The sequence below is a fragment of the Alosa pseudoharengus genome, unplaced genomic scaffold (genome assembly GCF_046254945.1).
Source record: "Alosa pseudoharengus isolate Yale_2024_CS ecotype anadromous, Long Island Sound unplaced genomic scaffold, YU_APseudo_1.1 YU_APseudo_1.1_scf_19, whole genome shotgun sequence".
Lineage (NCBI taxonomy): Eukaryota > Metazoa > Chordata > Actinopteri > Clupeiformes > Clupeidae > Alosa > Alosa pseudoharengus.
Window position 1 is genome coordinate 6,045,705 of NW_027468657.1, and position 22,803 is coordinate 6,068,507.

The window sequence follows — 22,803 nt, forward strand, 5'->3', positions numbered from 1 at the left end:
GAAACCAACTTAAGTTCTGTAAATGTGCAGTGTGAATCCCCCAGTAGAGCAGAGAACTGCTTCACTCCTGAGTCTCCTGGCTTCTTCTCACTCAGATCCAGCTCTGTCAGGAGTAAGGGGTTTGTACCTACAACTGAAGTCAGATATGTACAGGCTTTCTCTGCAGCATCACTCTTCAACAACCTACAGACAGAAAGAGTGTGTAAATATAAATAATATTATGATATAAACACACATGTTTATATACTTCATATACTTTTTCCTGTAAAACCACCACTGTGCTTTACATGTTCATTATTTATTATCACCTCAGACTCTTCAGTTTACAGGTAGGATCCTGCACTAAATCTATGAGCAGTTTCACTCCTGAATGTCCGGGGTCATTCCCTCTCAGGTTCAGCTCTATCAGCTGGGAGGGAGGGGATGTAATAGCTGAAGCCAGAGCAGCATATCCTTCCTCTTTTATATTGCAGTCTGACAGTCTAGAGGAAAAAGATGAAGACTTGAAAACTAAATGATAGAAATCTGTGACTATTAAAAAGTGTGAGATTATCAGATATATCTGCTAAATAAATACATGTATATGTAAAATATTATATCAGCTGAACAGTGTGGATATCAGTTCGCAATTCAGTCTCCTTTTCCTGATACATATTAAGAGTTACGTAAATCTGAATTGTAGTAATGAGGGTGATGGTCTTCTTATTATCCCGCAACTTACTCCAGTTTCTGTAGTTTACAGTGTGGATTCTGAAGTAGTGCAGAAATGTGCTTCACACCTGAGTCTCCTAGTTTATTCCCACTCAGATTCAGCTCTATCAGGTGTGAGGTGTTTGATAAGAGAGCTGAGGTCAGAGTAGAACAGCCTATTTCTGTTATCTTGCTGTTATTAAGCCTGTACGAAGAGTTCATAAAATTATGTTTTTATATCAATTTATAAAATAAAATTATTTATTTGCTTCAATATTCACAACACTGAGTGTACGCAAACTTCTAGTTTCTAAACATCTGAGGGGAGCTACATGAATTGTTACAACACAAGATGAAATATATTAATATACTGCTGAGCTTAGAAAATAAACATTTCTGTTACATAATGACTGCCGTCTGTTCTTTATTGAGGGAAGCTACTGTTGAAATAAATCAGATTCCATACATTATCTTTCCCAGTTTGCAGTGTGAATCCTCCAGTAGAGCAGAGAACTGCTGCACTCCTGAGTCTCCTGTTTTCTTCCCACTAAGATCCAGCTTTGTCAGCAGTAAGGGGTTTGTACCTACAACTGAAGTCAGATAAGCACAGGCTTCCTCTGCAGCATCACTCAACAACCTGTAAAAAGAAAGAATATGATAATGTAATCAGTAAATGACAGTCTGCTGACAGTCTTATCACATATTCAGAAGGGATATCAGGCCAATTGTACACTATCAGTTCTCATGTTTAGTCATTTAAGTAATTATATGTTCTATTAAATTTCTTTCCTAAAATAAAGAAACAATCTAACCAATGTATTTTTTTTGAGTAGCACCTAGAATTTTTTTTTCTCACATTGGCCTTCATGCATGCAGCCAAAAACAGACTCGCAAGACACATTTTGGACAGTGACCCATCTTTAATGTCGAATATCTATCTAAATGTGATCCAATGTGTTCCTGAAATTGCAAACTGAATCTTTTATAGTAGCTCTGTAATGTTGACAATCTGTTTTAGAGCCTAATAATGCTGACCTATGAAAAACACTTGTGTTGATAGGGACTGATGTGGATATGTTGTCCATTTTCTTATATGTGGCCTCTATTCAATCATGTCTGGTATTATTACCTCTTTTCAATCCATTATTATTAAAGATTTATTTTGGTAAGAAATACATCTATTGATGAAAACTTTAACCATCAGCGACATATTGAAAATATGCTTAAACAACTTAACTTAAACAACTGGTGAACAAGTAATAACTTACCAAGACAACATAAAATGATTAGGCCTAGGTGAATTTACAATCGCACAGTGGAATAATTTTAGTTTCACAAAGAGCTGGGGGAACGCAACTTTGCGAGTTAACAATTGTTAAATTCACCTCATCAAGTCTTTCATTTAACCCACCATTGGATGAAGAAAATATAACATAAAGAGAGGCCACTATGCTTTGCCTGTCATTCTCACTTGTCACTTATAGAGTATGTATAATATAAAATTCACCTCAGAGTTTATCAATCGTAAATAGATAAATGCCTCATACATAGCTTTCACTAAAAAACTCGTACTGATGGTGCTTTTTAGTATTTTTAAATCTGAAATTCACATTCTTTCAACACAGAAGGTACAACTTGTAAATTATTCATGTAGTTTATCATTTATATTAACCATAATATCTCACCTCAGGGTCTGAAGTTTACAGTTTGGATCATTAATTAAATTAAAGAAGTCAGTGATCAGCTTCACCCCAGAGTCTCCAGGGTCGTTTCCTCTCAGGTCCAGCTCTACCAGGTGTGAGGGGTTTGATTTCAGAGCTATAGCCAGAGCAGCATATCCTTCTCCTGTTACACTACAGTCTGAAAGTCTAGAGAAAGAATATTAATGTATAATTCCACACAATGAAATGATATTTAAATGATCCCATAACTCAGAAATTTACCTGTACCTTTACACACACCTGTACAGTGTGAGAAGTGCTCTGTGTTAAGGCCTAAAGACCCCCTTCACTGAAAATCAAGTTGCTATATTTTACAAGACATAGGAGTGAAAGAAGCAGTCAATGTCATGGCCAATGTCATGGCCGAGGATTTCCAAGGATTTGGATCTACAGTCGATCGATCACAGCCTCAGTATGCAAATCAAACTTCTGTCCTTTGTGATCACATAAATATATTGAACCAATCCTAATTACTTGGGGGTGGGACAAGTAAGGGATAATGGTCTTCGAGGTATCCTGTTATACGGAATTAATGGACGAGGGGGAGGCAAAGCGGAGGGGAGTCCATTCATTCCGTATAACAGGACACCTCAAAGGCCGTTATCCTGCTTATCACCCGGTTGCCACTATAGACATTAGTCATGCTTTATAGCATGCAAAGGAAACAAGCGGTTCCGTTTAAAAAAAAGCCGACTTTTTCAGTTTGTTGTACAACTTAATTTCCACATTTTGATCCTCTGTATGTCATTAAGCATAACATTTGTTCAGGCAGGTCATGGTAGTCTGCCTACTGCCTAACTTATCAGCTGACACTCAGCTGATCCACCTGGACCAACCACAATTGCTGTCCTGATTATGGCGGTCCATTTAAGCCATTACTCAGTCAAATGTGTGTTCTGAACTTGCCAAATGAATACCTGTCCCGACCCCAAGCCCCCCCCCCCCCCCCTTTATTTTGTCCACATTATTGTACTGCTTACAATACCACATTATTGTACTGCATACTTTACTGTATTTTACACATTGTGTTCATTTGCTGTATTTATACAAAATATACTTTTGCTTGATTATTTGTCTGCTGCTGGCTTGTTCTGGTTGTTCTTATTGCTCATTTATATTTGTATGATTACAGATATACCTACAAATATCACAACTCCTCCCCATCCTGATTAGTCAGTCATAGCTTGTATATATTGTTTTATATAAAAATGATCATAACATGACTTTGTTGTTGGTTGATGTGGAAGGTGACAATGTGGCACATTTTACCTCAGTGTCTCCAGTTTACATTGTGGATTTTCCAGTTGTTTAGCAAGATCCTGCACTCCAAAATCTTGTATTTTGTTCTTGCTCAAGTTCAGCTCTTTCAGATTGCAGGAGCTTGAGTTGAGGATTGTGGCAAGAGCTGTGCAACTTGCCTGTGTTAGATTACACTCGTCCAGCCTAAAATTAAAATAACATTTGACATAGTTATGATTAATTCACACACTGTCTTTTGTCATGTCTGATATGAGACCTGCAGAAATGTGACCCTGCAAGGCGAAACCAGTCGTTTTGGTAAAATTTACAAAATTAAGTTATTGTACTCACACGAACGTATAATGTACACCATAAACTAAGCTTTCCAACGATATGTATATCGAGGGTATTGCAAAAAGTATCGCTAAGGTAACCGCATCCAGAGTTGGCATGGTTCTCCTGTCACGATACGCCAGAAGAGGAGAAAATCACATTTTTAAGTAAATGGTCACGTGCGATAGTGTGAGGGCACAGCTATGATTAGCCTTACAGTAACGTGACTTTGAAACGGATGACTGACTATGCAGTTTTTAAACCATAGTTTCAACCGTGCAATGAGTCTTTTTCTGCCCCCTAGGACGGTCATAAGGTGTCACTATAGAATATACTTAATGTATTTCGGGGGAAGTAAGGGGAGAGGAAGTTCTGTGTACACAGATTGTGTAGGCTATAGCCTAGCCTACTTCAATGGAAAACTTCTCCTGGTCCCTAAAATGACGCCAGGATATTTTTAAAAGTTAGTGCTTTTGACCGTTCGTGCCCTGAAAGGCAAGGCTTTCACATTCATATTCGGTTACATCTGTCAAGAACGATATAGAGCTGACACATTGAGTAACGAGTAATGAGTAGCCTAATGAGTAAATTAGCTCTACCGTACCCTACCGTAAAACCTTATAGCGGCGTGGACAAAGGAAATGACTGCTAATGTGTTGAACAGTGAAAATGTATGTTTATCCGTGAAATGTGTTCACAATATGAAAGTTTAGACTGTATACTGTCAAATTATGCGAAAACGTGAAATTCGACATTTTAACCTGTACTTTTGTTTATGTTTGTTTATTGTGGATTTTCTCAAAATAGCACCGTGCGCAAAACGACTGGTTTCGCCTCGCAGGGTCACAAATAAAGGAATGATTTGTCTGTTGGTTGTATTGAACTCTATATTATTGCATACAGTATGTAGCTTTGTAACTGATTTTGTGCTCCATGTTTCACATATTTTTATTTATCATATACACTCCAGTGTTTGAGTGACCATTACTACAGCACACTGTAATACTCAGGTGTGTGGACAACAGATTGTACTTACAAAGCTTTGGTGGCTGTTTTGACCACTGGCAGGAGTCTCCTGAGACATTCATCTGACCTGATGTACTTTTTCAGGTCAAACTCTTCCATCTGCTCCTCTGATGTCATCAACACAAAGACAAGAGCTGACCACTGAGCAGGTGAGAGTTTGGCACTAGAGAGACTTCCACAGTTCAGGTGATCTTGGATCTCTTTCACCAGAGATTTATCATTTAGTTCATTTAGACAGTAGAACAAGTTTATGGATCTCTCTGCAGAAGGACTCTCTTGTAACTTCTCTTTGATGTATTTGACTATTTCCCCTTTGTCCAGTGAGTTGTTTCTAGTCTGTGTCAGTAAACCCTTTAAGAGATCCTGATTGGATTCCAGTGAGAGACCCAGAAGGAAGCGAAGAAAAAGGTCGAAATGCCCACTGTCATCTTCCAAAGCCTTGTCCACTGCACTCTTGAGCAATTCAGTGACTGTGCAGCTTTCCTTCTCCTCTGATGTGTCCTGGTCAACAAAAACATTTTTTTGTTGTTTGTTGAAAGACATGAATGTGTATAAAGCAGCAAAAAACTCTTGAATGCTCAGATGTACAAAGCAGAATGCAGTGCCAAGAAAAATCCCAGAGTCCTGTTTAAAGATCTGTGTGCACACTCCTGAGTACACAGATGCATCATCCACACTGATTCCACACTGTTTGAGGTCGGTCTCAAGGAAGATCAGATTGTTTTTCAGCAAGTTCTGAAAAGCCAGTTTTCCCAGAGTCAGCATGCCTTTTTCATCCCATTCGGTGTCGCAACTACACTTCTCTCCGTACTTCTCAGTCGATCGTCTGGACTGAAAGATCAGGAAGTGAGAATACATTTGAGTCAGTGTCTTCAGGGTTTGCTCTTTGTCACTACTCTCTGTTTCCTCTTGAGCATCTGAGGGTTCCTTCCTTTCTTCCAATTTTCTTTCAAGAACAGTGGCTGAGATCCAACAGAAGACAGGGATGTGACACATGATATAGAGGCTTCTTGATTCTTTCATGTGTTTGATGACTTTGCCAGCCAGTATCTCATCATTGATTCTTTTCCTGAAGTACTCTTCTTTCTGTTCATCATTAAACCCACGTATCTCAGCCACCTGGTCAATACAGTCAGGAGGGATGCAACCGGCTGCTGCTGGTCTGGAAGTGATCCATATGAGAGCAGAAGGAAACAGATTTCCCTTAATGAGGTTTGTCAGAAGAACATCCACTGAGGTTGGTGTGGTTAGGTCAGACCAAATCTCATTTTTCTTGAACGCAAGAGGATGTCGACATTCATCCAGGCCATCAAACACAAACAGGACTTTGTACGCCTTATTTTTAGTAAACATTAATCCCTTTGTCTCTGGGAAAAATTGATGAAGAATGTCCATAAAACTGCACCTTTTGTCCTTCAAGTTCAGCTCCCGGAAAGGAAGCGGAAAAATCAAATCGATGTCTTGATTTGCATTTCCTTTTAACCAGTCCAGAATGAACTTCTGCACTGAGATAGATTTTCCAATGCCAGCAACTCCCTTTGTAAGAACAGTTCGGATGGGTCTATCTTGTTCAGGTAATGATTGAAAGATATTGTTGCACTCAATCGGTTTCTCCTGTGTTTCTGAACTCCCAGATTTTCTCTCAATTTGCCTCACTTCATGCTCTTTGTTGACTGAGCCACTTCCACCCTCTGTAATGTAGAGGTCTGTGAAAATCTTCTCTAGGAGTTTGGATTCCCCTTGCTTTGATATTCCTTCAAATACACATTCATATTTCTTCTTCAGATTTGACTTAAGCTCTTGCTGACACATCTCAATTGGACCTAAAGAATATGTTAAAAGCGTATATGTCACGTGGAGTACTGCAGCACATCAACTAGAAAATGTAATTCCGAGGAATTAACAGTGCATGAAAATGCTAAACATATAACATAAAATGCAAAACAAACTTTTATTTGGAAACAGTTGTGGGCAGAGGAAACAGTTGGCGGGAGTTATATAGTTGATGATAGTTGGATAGTTTAAAGGTGCCATGTGTAAGAATTGAGGTAAAAATATCCAAAAAATGAGCTACACGCATCAAAAGAATGAGAAGAAATAAGGGCGATGGTGTCATTAAAAAAAGGATAAGGTATAGTGCTGCAGAGATATCAACCTGAATTAGCATGCTAAATTACTAGCCACAGCCCGACAGGTGTCATAATACCAGTTTCGGCCATGGGAGGCGGTATGTTGGCAACATAACCACCAGCAAAACTGCAATACACGTGTCTCGGTTGTTACTCTAGGGTAGACCAACTTACTTTCTGGAGGTATACTGCCCCATCTTTTATGGAATGTGGAGTATGAATTGATTTTTTGGCGGACATTACACATGGCACCTTTAAGTAGTTAAATTATTTAGTAGTAAATTATTGTAGTGAGGGGTTTTATTTTCAAACAGTTTTGAAAGAGTTGTGGGCAGAGAAAACAGTTGGCGGGAGTCATGACATAGTTGATGATAACTAACAGTTGGAATGGCTGAACAGTGAAATAGTTGAGTAGTTTAAATAGTTAAATTATTTAATAGTGAATGAATGGACGTGTATAGGTAGATAGTTTAATGGATGCTGATAGACAGATAGTTTAATGGATGAAATGAAGAAAAAGAAGTGAAAGAAAGTGGGGAAGAGAAAAGTGAGCTATCCAGTTCAATGGAGAGAGACACAGAGAAGAGGTTCCATTGAAGTTGCTGCAGTCAGTGAGAGAGCACAGGTGCCATTGATTGCATTCTAAGTCATTAATAGCCCTTTATGATGTCACAATGCTAATGCAAAGTCTATGGGGAAAAATAAGCTTGTTATAGTGGATGGAATCCACTATCTTGAAATCTCCTGGCTTTTATTATAACCATTTATTTTTCCCTTTGCAAAAAATGAATGCAGCTCTAACCACTTACAGTTTTTTCTGATTGCTTAAGCACATTTTTTGTAACTATGGCTTTTTTTTGCAAAACTCTACACACAAATGGCAAAACCGCTCACCCAATCAGCAAAACATTGTAGTTATCTTGCAAAAGCTAACACACCTTGCTTAACTCTTCACACCTTCGTAAAAAAGGTGTTTTCGTATCTAACAGTAAACACAAGCCATCACAATAGTAAGCACACAATGTGCCAACAACACACTGATGGTATGAATAAAAAACACATCTGGCTTTTGCTTTCTCTGCGCACAAGGTAGACAATGTCAGTTTGAGGTCATACTTTTGTCATAGTTCTGTAAACATACAGGGATCCAAACTTCAAGTATTAGTGTTTATTTACAGTACACACATCAAAACAAACACAAGTGTGTTTTTCCAAGTCAAAACACAAAATAGCAATTTCACTGAGACAAAACAAATCAGTCTACATCGGGTCGTCTCTCTCAAAATTTTGTCTACATCACATGCAATGTCCTAGTCCAAGGCACCGGGGAAAATATATTCTGCCGTATCCAGGCCTGACATGACAATATCCCCACATATAGACTGATTTTTTTGCCTATAAAGGGCTATTTCTTACTCTTCTTACCCTTCCTCTTCCCCTTCCCCATCCTCCTCTTGCTCCTTCTTGTCCTCTTCCTCTAACTTTACCTCCATGTCCTTGTCATTCTCTCCCTCTCACTTCTTCACCTCCGCATCCTCTTCTTCCTCCTACTTCTTCACCTCCACGTCCTATTCTTCAGCCTCCTCTAATTCTTACTTTTCTCACTCTTCCTGCTCCCTCTATTGTACCCATTGTACATTACCTGTGGCTTATTTATAATGCTTAGGCTGATTGCAAAGTGAACTAATTATCTAAAACAGTTTTCACATGAGAAAGTGTGCCAGAGAGTTGACAAAATAGTGAAAAAAATAGCCATACATGTGTATAGATTTGCTAGGAGTGTGTTAATCATTTGGAAATTGAGTGTAAAGCATGAGTTGTGTTTACAGTTCCGCAAAAAGAGTGCTGTGCAGTGAATTGTGCCTACAGTTGTGAAAAGTGTGTGTTTACAAAATTGCAAACTGTGTGCAAAGCAGTGTTTGTGCTTTTAGTTTTGCGAACTCAGTGAGTGGTTTTGCTATAAGTATTAATAGTTTTAGGAATTGTGCTATAAGAATCACAGTTGTGTTTAAGCATTCAGAAAAAACTGTAACGTACAGACATGTTGAAATAACCCTTCTGTAGGTCTGGAGTTGGACAAGAGAGTTATCATTTCAGATTTTTCTAAAGTTTATACTTTTTGAGAAATAGGGGATTAAAAATGTTAAAAAACATATTTTTCTCTGTATGACATCAAAATGGGGGCTCATTTAGAAGGGTCTTAAAGTAATCAGGGGCGGGTCCACCTGCATACAATCAGGCGCTCCCTAAACTAGCCTACACATCCTGTAATTAATCACTTTTGAACCACACTGCTCAATTCTCTTCAAGACAGTTTACGTTCTTGGTGTCTGCTTCGTCCAACAAACTACGACGAAACGGACATTTTCCTACCACACCCAATGTTAGGAAAATAACACCCAGTTTTCTATTCGAATGGAGTATCTATGTCAAGTCAACTGTATTGTCAATCAAACCATGCAACAGTACATTACACAGTACATTACACAGCAAATTTATAATTTGGTTTTCATGAGTGAGTTGAGCAGTCTGATGGCTTGTGGGAAAAAGCTGTTGCTGGTAGTCTTGCAACGCATACTGCTGTAGCGCTTGCCAGATGGTAGGAGGGTGAACAGTTTGTGTGTGGGGTGGGTGGGGTCGGCTAGACAAGTAAGCAAGCAAGCTGGCGTCAGCTGCCATCAATTAGCAACACACTCGTAGCTGCTACGTCTAGAGAGGACGTTATGTTTAACTCCAGTTAGTTTGATAATATTGGTATTACGTTGAGTAAGTTCATAACTTGATTAAGCAATAACCGAGGATTCAGTAGGTAAGTTATGTTAGCTAGGCCTCGGGAATGTTTCTAGGTTCGCGGTTGTGTGCAGTGGTGGTGCTAAGCCTTCAGGTATGGGCTACAACAGGCACCGTCACCGTTGCAACAATTAGCTTCCACTATAATCAATGGAAGTAACTACATCAGACGAAAAAAAAAATAGGCCATTAATCTAAAATGGATTTTACGCATCGAGAACGGAACGCTTCAGTTACGCGCCTGGTGTAGCTTCACTGTCACACTCAAATTGTCAGCCGCCTTGCCTAGCGATAGCTGGCCTGACGAGAGAAATGGCCTTCTATGGCAAACAGTCACTGGCTGAAACTTAGCCTTCGTTTTGAACTACGTTTATATGAGTGGTAGGTTGAGGCGTAAAATGACTTGATTGAAGGCTTAGCTGTTAGTTTGTTGTTCAGTTGAACATATTTATCTAACAACTGTCTCTTTTTCCCCCCTTCTATTTCTGTTAGGTGCCGCTCCACTCTGCTAAGTTACTGGAGGATCAGGCTGACTGCAACTGCTATGGAGCCTATACTGAATGGATGGCAGGAAAGCACAGTACACGTGAGTTTCTAGATGAAGAGTGAATAAATGCACTTGCTTAACTGATAACAAGTTGTCAATGGTTATTTATGCAAGCTTGTGTAGCCTAAACCAGACATACCTAGGCCTAGCCAAATTTATCCTGGCTGTAGATAAAGCAGGATATGAATTTCCCAATGTTTTGCCAGATTAGGCTAATATTGTTTTGCTGAGGTTTAATATCAATTGAGATACCATTGAAATCACGTTGATCTTTAGTTTGGTTGTACTTTCAACATTGTTTGAATATTCATTTTAGTGGTAATACCATTGAAATCCCGTTGATCTGTAGTTAGAATTTCAACGTTGCTTCAATATTAACCCTTAGAACCCTAAGCTGTTTTTAGGGCATTTTCACTACCTTTATTCATAAGGATTTATTCTGGTCATTGTAAGTGCCACACACATATATTATATATTGTTTTTTTTTCAGGAGAGTCTAGGCTATTCAGATCTGCCATCATTTCATGTATTAATACTAGCATTGATTTTATTTTGATTTTTAAAGAATTAAAATATAAAAAGTGTATTATAAAAATTCTTATATTTCGACATGCATCTCACCACAGCAAGCTCACAGCTCTACATGCATTTCATGTGTGTGTAGGGCAGACTGTCCTGAATCGGGCAATATAATTGCCATGTTGGAGGGATACTCTGGGGCTGAGCAATTTACAGAAATATTTGCTGTGTGATTTACGGAAATAAATGACATTTTTTATTTAATGATGAAAAATGACCTTTCTGCGCTCCATATCTGTGACACGAACTGATCTGACCTGACTTGACCCGAGGTTGCGTGTTAGCCTGTGTGCCTGTGTGTATGCAGTCATAATAATTCTCAACTTTTTACTGCATTGCCATGAACAAAGTAAAGGCAAAAAAGCTGTTTATTTGTTGAACAAATTGGGATGCAATGTGAGCCTTGAATTGGATGCCATGCAGGAATTTGCTAGGATCTCAAAACCGGAATATGAACATGCTTTGCCATAGAGAAACACATGATAGCATTGGATTATAAACATGCTTTGCCACAAGAACAGACAAAAACGTGGGGTAAGTCCAGCTATATGAAGTTATTATTTTGCTGTCACTTCTCTGTTTTATAACCCAGAAGGATGTATCAAATGATAGCTCCGAGTCTCCTCTTTCATCTGACATGCGTGGCATATCTATGCGATCACGGGTCCGCGAGTAATTCAAACGAGAGTAATGAGTGTGCAGCGTTGGTTTGTGTACATGACATTATTATTTTGCAGTCACTTCGTCTGGTTTTATAAGCCAGAAGGGTCGATAAACATGGTACCAATGGATAGCCCTGTGCCTCCTCTTTCATCTGATATGCTTGCCATATCGATGCGATCACGGGTTCGTGAGTAATTCAAACTAGAGTAATGTGTGTGCAGGTGAACGCAGAGAAGTATAGACTGTAAATATGATGCAATTTGATTTAATTTCATGATTTTTTTTAATTTTCATACTTGATCGTACAGACAAGTGTGTAGTGTCTCGTTGGAAAGCCCCACTTCTGCTCTGTCGTGCAATACAGGTTTCATCTCGCTGCGATGAACCGTTCCGGAGCAATGTAACAGAGAAGAAAGGGTGTGTTTTTTGACGCACTTTGCGTCAATCGGGTTCTAAGGGTTAATGAAGGGTGCAAAAGTGATGTAGAATCAATGTTGCAGTGCGACATTGATTCAATTATTTTAACGTTGACAAAGTAGCCTAATGTTGATTTAACAAAGATTCAATGACTAATTGTTATCTGGGTGCAGAATGAGCAGTCATCAACACCAACTGAAAGCCCCGTTTTGCAGGTAGCCTACTGCATTACATACAATTAGGCTTTCTCTGAACTACATTTTCCAAAGGCCAGCTTTCGTGCTTGTGCCACAACTTCAGAACGGCTTGACGTAGGCTGCATGCTTCAAATTTGGTGAACATTTGTATGGACTCAATGATGAAGTCAAATGTAAAGGTCAAACCCACCTTGAGGCCAAGACACACAAAGACACATAGACACAAAAGGGTTTGTATGAACTCAAAGATTAAGCGATTCAATGTTTTTTTTCAGTAATCTCCCCACCAACATTAAGCCAGCAGCTTTCCATCCACTATTGTAATTCCTCTGGCATCACATTTCTAGTTTTTTGTTAATATCTCAAAAAGTATAAAGTTTACAAAAACCAAAAATACATTCCTCAAGTGTCCTTTTCAAGACCTACGTTACAAAGTTTGAATGAAGTCTCTACGTTAAATGGTTGAAGCTGAATTAGACGCAGAAATTTGGTGGGAAGAAGAAGAACTAGAAAATGTAATTTCGAGGAAATTACCAGTGCATGAAAATATAAACATACTGTATATTAACATAAAATGCCAAACAAACTTTTATTTGGAAACAGTTGGCAGGAGTCATAGTTGATAACAACTGACAGTTGAAATGGCTGAACAGTTAAACAGTTGAGTAGTTTAAATAGTTAAATTATTTAATAGTGAATTATTGTAGTGAGGACATTTATTTTGAAACAGTTGTGGGAAGGAGGAAATAGTAGTCTTAAGAGAGCCAGATTGTATGCTTAAAGCCTGAGACAGAGTATATAGTTTAAAAGTTGAATGTAGATAGTGTAATGGATGTTGATAGACAGAAAGTTGAATGGATGTTGATAGGCAGATTGTTTAATGGATGTTGATGGATAGTTTAATGGGTGGATGAGTGAATGGTTTGAAGAGGATGAATGGATAGAAAGTTGGATGGAATGTGCCTTATATCCTTGTAGAATGGAGAGACACAGAGAGTTGGCCTAGTTAAGCAGAAAGCAGTTGATACAGGTGCAAAAGTTTAACTGGCCCTTTGATGGGTCCTAGTTGAGCAGCTGGAAGTGGATGCAGGTGCAAATCAAGTTAATTAGTCCATTGTGATGTCATAGTGCTAATGCAAAGTCTATGGGGAAAAATAAGCTTGTTTTTTGTTAATATCTCAAAAAGTATAAAGTTTACAAAAGTGAAAAATACATTCCTCAAGTGTCCTTTTCAAGACCTACGTTACAAAGTTTGAACGAAGTTTCTACGTTAAACGGTTGAAGCTGAATTAGACGCAGAAATTTGGTGGGAAGAAGAAGAAAAAGAAGAAGAAGACTTCGGATAACAGAACAGTGCATTTTCTTGCACTATAATAATAAGAAGACGACTTCGGATAACTGCTGTTAAGGGTTTTAAGTAATTAAACTTTACATTTTCTGGCCAGTGACGTCACTCAGCCCCCCATACTTGTCCAAATTTCCCCAAAATAGTCTCAATCGTTTGTGCTACGTTTGTGCTCATTTGTGCCGTTAAAAGAAACATTTGTGCTACTATGTTTTTTAAGATATTCCACGTTATTTGTTACACGTGTGACGTCACTCAGCCCCCCATCAATGTCCAAATCTTCTAGCCTGGGTTTTCCCATGCTGCCTTGCGCGCGCGATTTAATTCGCGCTGCAAGGCAGCCTGGACACCATGGAGCAAATTTTCGCCTGAGATAGGGGACCAATCACAGAGCGGGGAGGGTGCAGCAAGACGATGACGACACACCGAAGCCGTTATGAGCTACATACAGACGCATTTGATAGACATTCGTAGCGCCCAATAAACGGCTCTGGGCATTCGTAAACCATGTTTCAAATACGAGAAAATGAATGCCTAGTTTCCAGACCCCGTCTCATTTGAGATGAGGGTATGACGTTAGCCAGGCTACAAATCTTCCCAAAATGATCTCAATCGTTTGTGCTAGGTTTGTGCTGATTTGTGCAGTTAAAAGAAACATTTGTGCTACTATGTTTTCTAAGTTATTATGGTTTATTTATTACTCGCGTGATGTCACCAGCCCCCCATCAATGTCCAAAACTCACCAAAATGGTCTCAGTCGTTTGTGCTATGTTTGTGCTGATTTGTGCCGTTAAAAAATAACATTTGTGCAGCTTTTGTTTTTTAAGTTAACACGCTTTGTTACAGGTGTGACGTCATTCAGCCCCTTATCAGTGTCCAAATCTCCTCAAAATAGTTGTGATGGCTTTGGCTACGTGCGTGCCATTTAAAGAAAGTGTGTGTACTATGCAGAAGTACTAAAACTAAAGGTAAAAGTTGTAGCTTATGCTAGACATCACCCAGCAGCACCCCCCCCCCTTCATCAATGTCCAATCGTAGTCCTAATCGTTTGTGCTGATTGTGCTGTTAAAAAATAGAAACAAAAGGAAAAAAGAAACATTTGTGTTGTTTACAAAGCTATATCGTGCTGATCTTAACCGAGAAAAGAAAAGAATATGGGCTACTATTTACGTGGCTGTTTTTGCTGCCAAGGGTTTTATAGTAGCCAAACCAAACCGTCAAAAGCCAAACCGTGACGTCACGCGAGTAATAAATAAAACATAATAACTTAGAAAACATAGTAGCACAAATGTTTCTTTTAACGGCACAAATCAGCACAAACGATTGAGATCATTTTGGGAAGATTTGGACATTGATGGGGGGCTGAGTGACGTCACACGTGTAACAAATAACGTGGAATATCTTAAAAAACATAGTAGCACAAATGTTTCTTTTAACGCCACAAATGAGCACAAACGTAGCACAAACGATTGAGACTATTTTGGGGAAATTTGGACAAGTATGGGAGGGCTGAGTGACGTCACTGGCCAGAAAATGTAAAGTTGAATTACTTAAAACCCTTAACAGCACAAACGATAATTTTTACGGCACAAACCGACACAAACATAGCACAAACGAATAGCAGTGTTTTTAATCATTTTTGAGTAACATGGGGGGCCAGCTTCACGCAGGTGCTTTGGTGTCATCAAAGTTAACAACAGGTGCACTAGAGGGGCAACAATGAGACGACCCCCAAAACAGGAATGGTTTTACAGGTGGTGGCAACTGATAATTTTTCCATCTTTATCCATCTTGAGTGATTTTTCACAAGTTTCGTATTTGGCTAGCGTCAGTGTCACTACTGGTATCATAAGCCAGTACCTGGAGCCTACAAAGGTTGCACAGGTAGTCCAACTCCTCCAGAATGGCACACCAATACGTTCCATTGCCAGGACCTCTCTGTCTCCCAGCGCAGTCTCAAAAGGAGATTCCTGGAGACAGGCAGTTGCTCTAAGAGAGCTGGGCAGTGTGGTAGAATATCCTTTACCCAGCAGCAGAACCAGCTCCTTTGTGCAAGGAGGAACAGTAGGAGCCCTGCCAGAGCCCTACAAAATGACCTCCAGCAGGCCGCTGGTGTGAATATCTCTGACCACACTGTCAGAAACAGACTTCATGAGGATGGCCTGAGGGCCCGATAGCCTCTGGAGGGATCTGTGCTCACTGCCCAGCACTGTGGAGCTCAATTGCCATTTGCCATAGAATACAAAATTGGCGGCCTGTGCTTTTCACAGATGAGAGCAGGTTCACCCTGAGCACATGTGACAGATGTGAAAGGGTCTGGACATGTTGTGGAGAATGTTATGCTGCCTGCAACATCATTCAGCATGACTGATTTGGTGGTGGGTCAGTGATGGTCTGGGGAAGCATACCCTTGGAGGGACGCACAGACCTCTATGGGCAAGACAACGGCACCCTCACTGCTCTAAGGTATCGGGATGAATCTTCAGACCCATTGTCTGACCCTGTACTAATGCAAAGGCCCCTGAGCTCCCCCTGGTGCACAACAATGGCCGGCCACATGTGGCGAGAGTGTGCAGGCAGTTCCTGGAGGAAATTGATAGCATTGACTGTCCCCCACACTCCCCTGACTTAAATCCAGTAGAACACCTCTTGGACATTGTGCTTTGGTCCATCCAACACCGGCAGGTTGCACCACAGACTGTCAAGGAGCTCAATGATGGCCGTGTCCACATCTGGGAGCAGACCCCCAGGACACCATCCGCCGTCTCATTGTCAAGCATGTGGGGTCCATACGAACTACTGAGTACCATTTTGAGTTGCTGCAATGAAATTTAGGCAAAATGGACTAGCTTGTCGCATCATTTTTTCAATTTTTTCATTGATTTTTGTGGGGGTCTTTGAATTCAGCCCTCTGTAGGTTGATCATTTTCATTACCAAAAAATAATGTGGCTTTACCCAGTACACATTACCCAGTGCATATCCAGATATAGATATCGAGCATGAGTTTTTTCCCATTGAGATTTGATGTGTTTTCAAAGTGTTCCTTTAATTTTTTTGAGCAGTGTATATATACTCTTTTGATCCCGTGAGGGAAATTTGGTCTCTGCATTTATCCCAATCCGTGAATTAGTGAAACACACTCAGAACACACAGTGAGGTGAAGCACACACTAATCCCGGCAGTGAGCTGCCTGCAACAACAGTGGCGCTCGGGGAGCAGTGAGGGGTTAGTACCTTGCTCAAGGGCACTTCAGCCCTGCCTACTGATTCGGGGTTCGAACTGGCAACCCTCCGGTAACAAGTCCAAAGCGCTAACCAGTAGGCCACGGCTGCCCCTAAATTCATTAATTCATTAACAGCCAATATTTGATAGTCTAAGCAATATACATAATATAAGCAAAATACACTGAAGTAGCAGAGGAGGCAGCCAAGCGAGGTTGGAGTGCACGATTAAGTCCTATTGAAATCGGCGCACGAGGGTTTGTGGCCAGATCTGCTGTTGGCTTTCTGTCTGAATTGGGCATTTGTGGACGAAGTCTAAGGCAGGTGGTTAGTAACATGTCCTTGGCAGCAGAACGAGCAAGCGAATGGTTGTGGGTAAGGAGAAGTTACCCTTCCTGGGGCACAAGCTAAGTTAAGCTTACTGGCTCATTTGTTTTGTGTTTGTGACGGACCGTGCTTAGGTCGATAGTGGTTGGTTAGGGTATTTAGGGTTATGGTTCAGTCCACATCAACGGGACAGAGTATTTGGATATTTAAGTGTGTTAATATGGTGGCAATATGGGGCGTAAGCTAAGGTAAGCTAACTGGCTCATTTGTTTTGTGTTTGTGACGGACGGTGCCTAGGTTGATGGTGGTTGGCTAGGGTTTTTATGGTTATGGTTCAGTCCGCATCAACGGGACGAACCAATCTAACCAGCCTAGACCATGGTAATATGGTGGCAGCATGGAGGGGAGTGTCTCCAGGACGCTGGTTTTACTGTTAAGCCTTCATGAGGTGTCGTGGGCATTGATAACCCCAATGACATGCTGCATACTATACTGCTGTAAGATGGGCTATTTGTCTTGTGTTTGTGACCATTAGTTGGCAGATTGGTGGTTAGCGTGCCTTTTGTTGAAGTTAATTTGGGTAGGGGCTTCTGAATGTGTTTTTAGCTTGGATTTTGGCACAAGGGATTATAACATCTAATCCTATGTAAAACATCTAATCCTGTGTAAAACACTTACTTATCAAGTTATTCAGGCTAAAGAAATGTAATTTCTGGCCCCATTTCTCACTACGTAATGATACATTACTTACCATTTTCCAGAGTATCTGCAAGGTCGTTCCGGTTCATCTTCTTTAGGAAATGCAATGTGATGCTAAGAGCCGCCTCTCTGGCACTGTAGTTTCCATCTAATCCCATGTTGTAGTATTTTATCTTTTCTTTTTTAAGAAGTGTCTTGAACCTTTTCCACTCATTGTCCAAAAAATGTATGACTTTTGTCTTCAGTTCCTTTAACAAAAAACAGGGAGAGAAAAAAAGCAAATGAATGAACAGGAGTTGTGTAATTTATATTGGTATAGATAATCACAATAGCTAAGAGGAAACGTTCATATTTAGCTACAACATATGCTCAAAAATATGCTCATATGACATAAAACAGCTTTAGTCTTACAGTGAATGTGAGGAATAAATCTTCATGAACCGTCTTCTTCAGATCCCTTTTTTTCATTCCTTCAGAGCTACATCCACAATGTTCATTCAAAGGTTTTCTGAAAATTAGTAAACAGTAACATTTTACTTTATATTGTGTGGTGCCAAATAAAAATATTGAAGGAACACAACTGCTAGAGTCAGATACAATATTGCAAAGTTTTTCTTAGGGCTGTCAGCAGGGGCGGACTGGGACCAAAAATCAGCCCTGGCATATTTGGCCCAAGCGGCCCTCAAATCGGTCGGGCACACCTAATTAAATACAAAATCTTTGCATCACCCTTAAATATGCATATATTTTCAACTGTCTTGGAGCACTGAAAGTGATGCAGGCCTCATTGGCTATCACTCTGACTGATCAGAGGTAGCCATGGAACACATGATCTCCATATTCAAGTAGGCTATACAAGCAATTATTAAAGAAGAATTTCTGCTTGAATTCAAAGTATCAATAGACTACATTTAAACTATACAATGCTCAACTGACAGCAGCACCAAATAGTTACTGAAGCCTATGTGTATAGAGCTAAATTACCTAGATTGCATGTTCGGCCGTATGTCTACGTGCGCACCTGCCTACCATCAGGCTACTCCAACTCCAAGTTGGCCTACCATAACTTACCAACTTTGCACTGTAGACCCTAAACTGGCTATTTATATTTTTCTGTGAAATAAGCAAATGTATTTGTTCAACTTTATTAAGCAGAATTACGCACTAGGCTACTTGGAACGTAACACATTTTTGTTTGCGCAGGAGAGAGAATGACAGGGATTAACAAATTGCATTTGTTGCTGTTTACAAATAAATACTATATATTTTTGCAAACAGCAAAAACAGAAATGATGGAGACAGCAAAGCTAGAGATTGGGCAGGAACAAGGTCAATTGGTAGATATGCTTGTCAAAACGTTAGGAGCTGGATGTGGATGAATGAAGCACAAGTATGTTTTACTAATGTTAAGCATGCACGCTGTTTAACGTTACACGGTATACTAAAAGTAAGCTAAAGGTAAATGTAGCTTTTTTAGGGCTGTGTAAAGTTGACCAAATTACTGTAATATAGGCTGTTAGGCGTGAATAAAGTAGGCTACTTTGTTGCTACAACCCTTCCGACGTTAATGGGGACGATGTTGACATTTTCCTGTATTTTGGGTGAGACACCCGGGGCATCTCCCTTATTTTCAATGTTCAATGTTGAAAGCTATGGAACAAAAGAGAACGTAATATGGCGCCAGAAATCACATTCCCTCTAGAACCTTTGCTAGTGCCTATGTCCCTCAGTCTCCATTGAGTCTCTACGAAAGCCGCAGCGCGAGGCCTTTATCTTGCTAATCTGCAAGAAAGAAGGAAATGAGGGGTAAACGTGGTGTGCAGAGAGGGGTGCCCGAAGTGTGAAGACTGAGACTGAGAGCTACATGGAAAAATATCCACCTAGGCCACTTTGAAATGTTGCTGTTTTCATGATTTCAAAATTTGGGTGACCCCCCCTCCTACACTAAAAAGAGTTGGGTGACCCTCCCCTCAACAAAGAATAAAAAGACATGACCCTCCCCTATTTTCCTCCGGTGGTCCATTCCATAAATACCAAACGGTCCCCTATCTGAAATAACACATACTTGAAGTACCATTCATGATATGTTGTCAAATATTGAAGTCGTGGGAAGTTTACATAATTTAAGCTGTATGTTTCATTCGTCCCCCATGCTGTTTCATTTGTCCCAGCCAGGAGGGACGACTGAAACAAAACACACGTTTGACTTCTCCTTAAATAACTCTTGAACGGTTTTGTTCAGAGTTATACATGCAACTGCATTTGACAAAGGACAGATGTATGTTGCTAGTGACAAAATATTAACTTTCAGTGTTTTACGATGTCTTTGTCATGGAGAAGTGTTTTTCCCCATGCATTTATTCTAGGCTAGCCTGTCAGTGACTGACGCGAGAGAAGCGGGGTCTGTGTTGTGTTTGTGTGGTTATATTGCTTGACAGGGGGGGAATTCCAAGCAGCTTTCAGCCATAAGACTTCTTTGAGAACATTTCCTAATTCACGCGACAATAATATTCAAAATGTTGAAAACTATTTGTCTTAGCCTATAAACAGTTTAATTAAATGTAATGTTAGTTGTAAACAAACGGGCTACTTGGTGAGGCTTGGCCTCATAGATGCGCTCGTGCCTTAGATGGAAAGAAAAATCTTCACGATATAGGCCTATTAACTGACCACCCGATTCACGTTGGCTGGGGGGCAGGGGGGGCCATCAGACATTTGTGCCCAGTTAATCCGGCCCTGCCCCCAAAAAATCTTCCCACCTCTGTGACAGCTTAAAAGGAGTCGAGAGGACTCCTAACTCACAGATCTATTCACAAACCGGTTTTTGTGGCATTTCGCCATGTTTTGAAATCCTATGCGGCTACAGGAGCTTCCAATCGTGAGGAAGCAATTTTGCATTGTAGGCATAAATAACATGCAATAACGCCACCAACAACAACCAAAACTAGGCTACTCATTGTCAACATGTAAATTAAATGTAACATTATTGTGAATCAAATTAAAATGTTCTCTTTTGCAAACGTAGGCATAGGCATAATAACAGATTAATTTAATAATGTTACAAAGATACTACATCAATCCATATGTTTCATTAGGCTACTAGGCTATTTGTTTTCCCTTACTCTTCATTCATTTAGGCTAGGCCTTTTTATTTAGTTATTCATCATCTTCCGTCCTTGTGTAGCGTACGCATTCTCAGATCTGTCACCTGTCACTCATCATCGTAGGGGAGGTGTTTGGAATCATTCCCGTGTTACAATCATCAGCCAATCAAGGTGGTCACCTCAGTCAAGCTTGTGCATGAGTAATAACGTCATCCATAGCAACGAAGACTCACTCACTCTTAGTCAAAGATTCTAGAGCGCTCCGCTCCAGAATCTTTGCTCTTAGTTTAGGAGTTGTCATTTTTCCTTACTAAGAGTAGGTCTGAAAGGCTTTGTGAATAACTTAATAAGAGAAACTCCTAGCTAAAATATTTTATTGCTATTTAGGAGTAGCCTACTCCTAGTGGTAAGATGCATAGCCCATTTACACAAAATAATGGTAGAATATTACTGATGATCATTGTTATTTAAGAACATGCAGTGCGCGTAGGGCACCAAAAACATCTTGCTCGCAAAAAATCATACCACACATTGTGGCGGGTCTGTTATTTAACCTACTTACTGTAGGCTGCGCAAACCACAGGCCTTTATTTTGGGCAAGCCTGCATTTGAGGTGGATAGTGTGGAATGTTCAAGTAATAACACAATCCAATGTGTGTCTCAATTGTCCCCCGCTGACCACCTCACACATTTCTCTAGATTTTGCAACGACCTTACATGACACAATGCCATAAAATATACCAGTTTTTAGGACACAGAATAATGGTTGTAATGGTACTAGTTAGGCCTACGTTTAACAGTAACATAAGTGTAATGAGCTATTCATTGTTGAAGGTGCATGGTGAAGTGAAATTCTTACTTTGGAAAGCAAACATTTGCCGATATCATTGGATGGGGGATAGGCCTACTTGTTTATTTTTACCTAGCCTACAATGGCCAGTTCAGACAAAGCCGAAATTACTCATTTTGAAACAATGAGTGAGCAGGCCGCACATTTGTATGGTTAGGCCTATATTGCTTGACTTAAATCCCAGAGAGTAGGCTACCGCACCCCACAGTGATGGGCCTTAGTCTTACGCGTTCAGTGTGGGGTATAAACAAGCTGAGAATTTAGCGGTGTCACGTCTGCCTGTCACAGACGTGGGGAGCTCTTTGAAGCTTGGGATAATGTGGTACAGTTACTACAGTAACAGTATTTTATTTTACTTCTGATGGAATATTTTTTTTTCACTTTTATAAAGTAGTTGATTATAAAAGAAACTTTCTGTTGCAATATTCTGTGTGTTCTGGACTGCAGGTAACTTGTTAAGCCAGTGGTTCTCAAACTTTTTCTTTCATTCCCCAAAAAAAATGCATTGACTGATGATAGTGGAGATAACGTGTTATCCCGAGGCCTTTGCAAGTCAGCATCTCCGACGGTAGTCTACCCCTACCCTTAAAAAAAATAAGTTTTCGATGTCCCAAACGGAGAGCCATACTTTATTGTTTTTAACAATCTCTATGCTACTCACCAAAATGTAGGTATGGGAACATGATGAAGTATCCAACTGTCGTGTGTTAAATTATTGTGATTACGAGCCAGTGGTTTTCAAACATTATGCGTGATTCGGACATCTAACGAAATGCAACAGGCTCATATCGTCCTCGCATTCGCAAAATGAGGACATACAGACTGCTCAGATAACAAGTGTACCTCCAGTTTTGCACGGTTTTAGTCAAGTTATAGCCCTGTTTACCTTTAAAGGTTCTGCATTCTGCATTTTGCAATGAGCAGT

The 22,803-nt window shown here is 40.0% G+C and overlaps 1 protein-coding gene across 2 annotated transcripts in view; it reads right to left on the reverse strand.

The window, feature by feature from the left end:
- LOC143132185 (uncharacterized) overlaps positions 1–22,803 on the reverse strand; it is a 223,345-nt gene that overhangs the window by 59,601 nt on the left and 140,941 nt on the right. The window contains exons 34-42 of one of the 2 annotated variants that reach the window (XM_076291544.1): positions 18,336–18,432; positions 17,977–18,172; positions 5,020–6,832; positions 3,681–3,854; positions 2,376–2,558; positions 1,157–1,327; positions 722–895; positions 309–482; positions 10–183 (exon numbers count right to left, since the gene is read on the reverse strand). In XM_076291544.1, coding sequence (XP_076147659.1) covers positions 10–183; positions 309–482; positions 722–895; positions 1,157–1,327; positions 2,376–2,558; positions 3,681–3,854; positions 5,020–6,832; positions 17,977–18,172; positions 18,336–18,432 — 3,156 coding nt within the window. Of the gene's footprint in view, positions 1–9; positions 184–308; positions 483–721; positions 896–1,156; positions 1,328–2,375; positions 2,559–3,680; positions 3,855–5,015; positions 6,833–17,976; positions 18,173–18,335; positions 18,433–22,803 lie in introns of those variants that run through there. The other variant, XM_076291545.1, reaches the window with a different exon arrangement.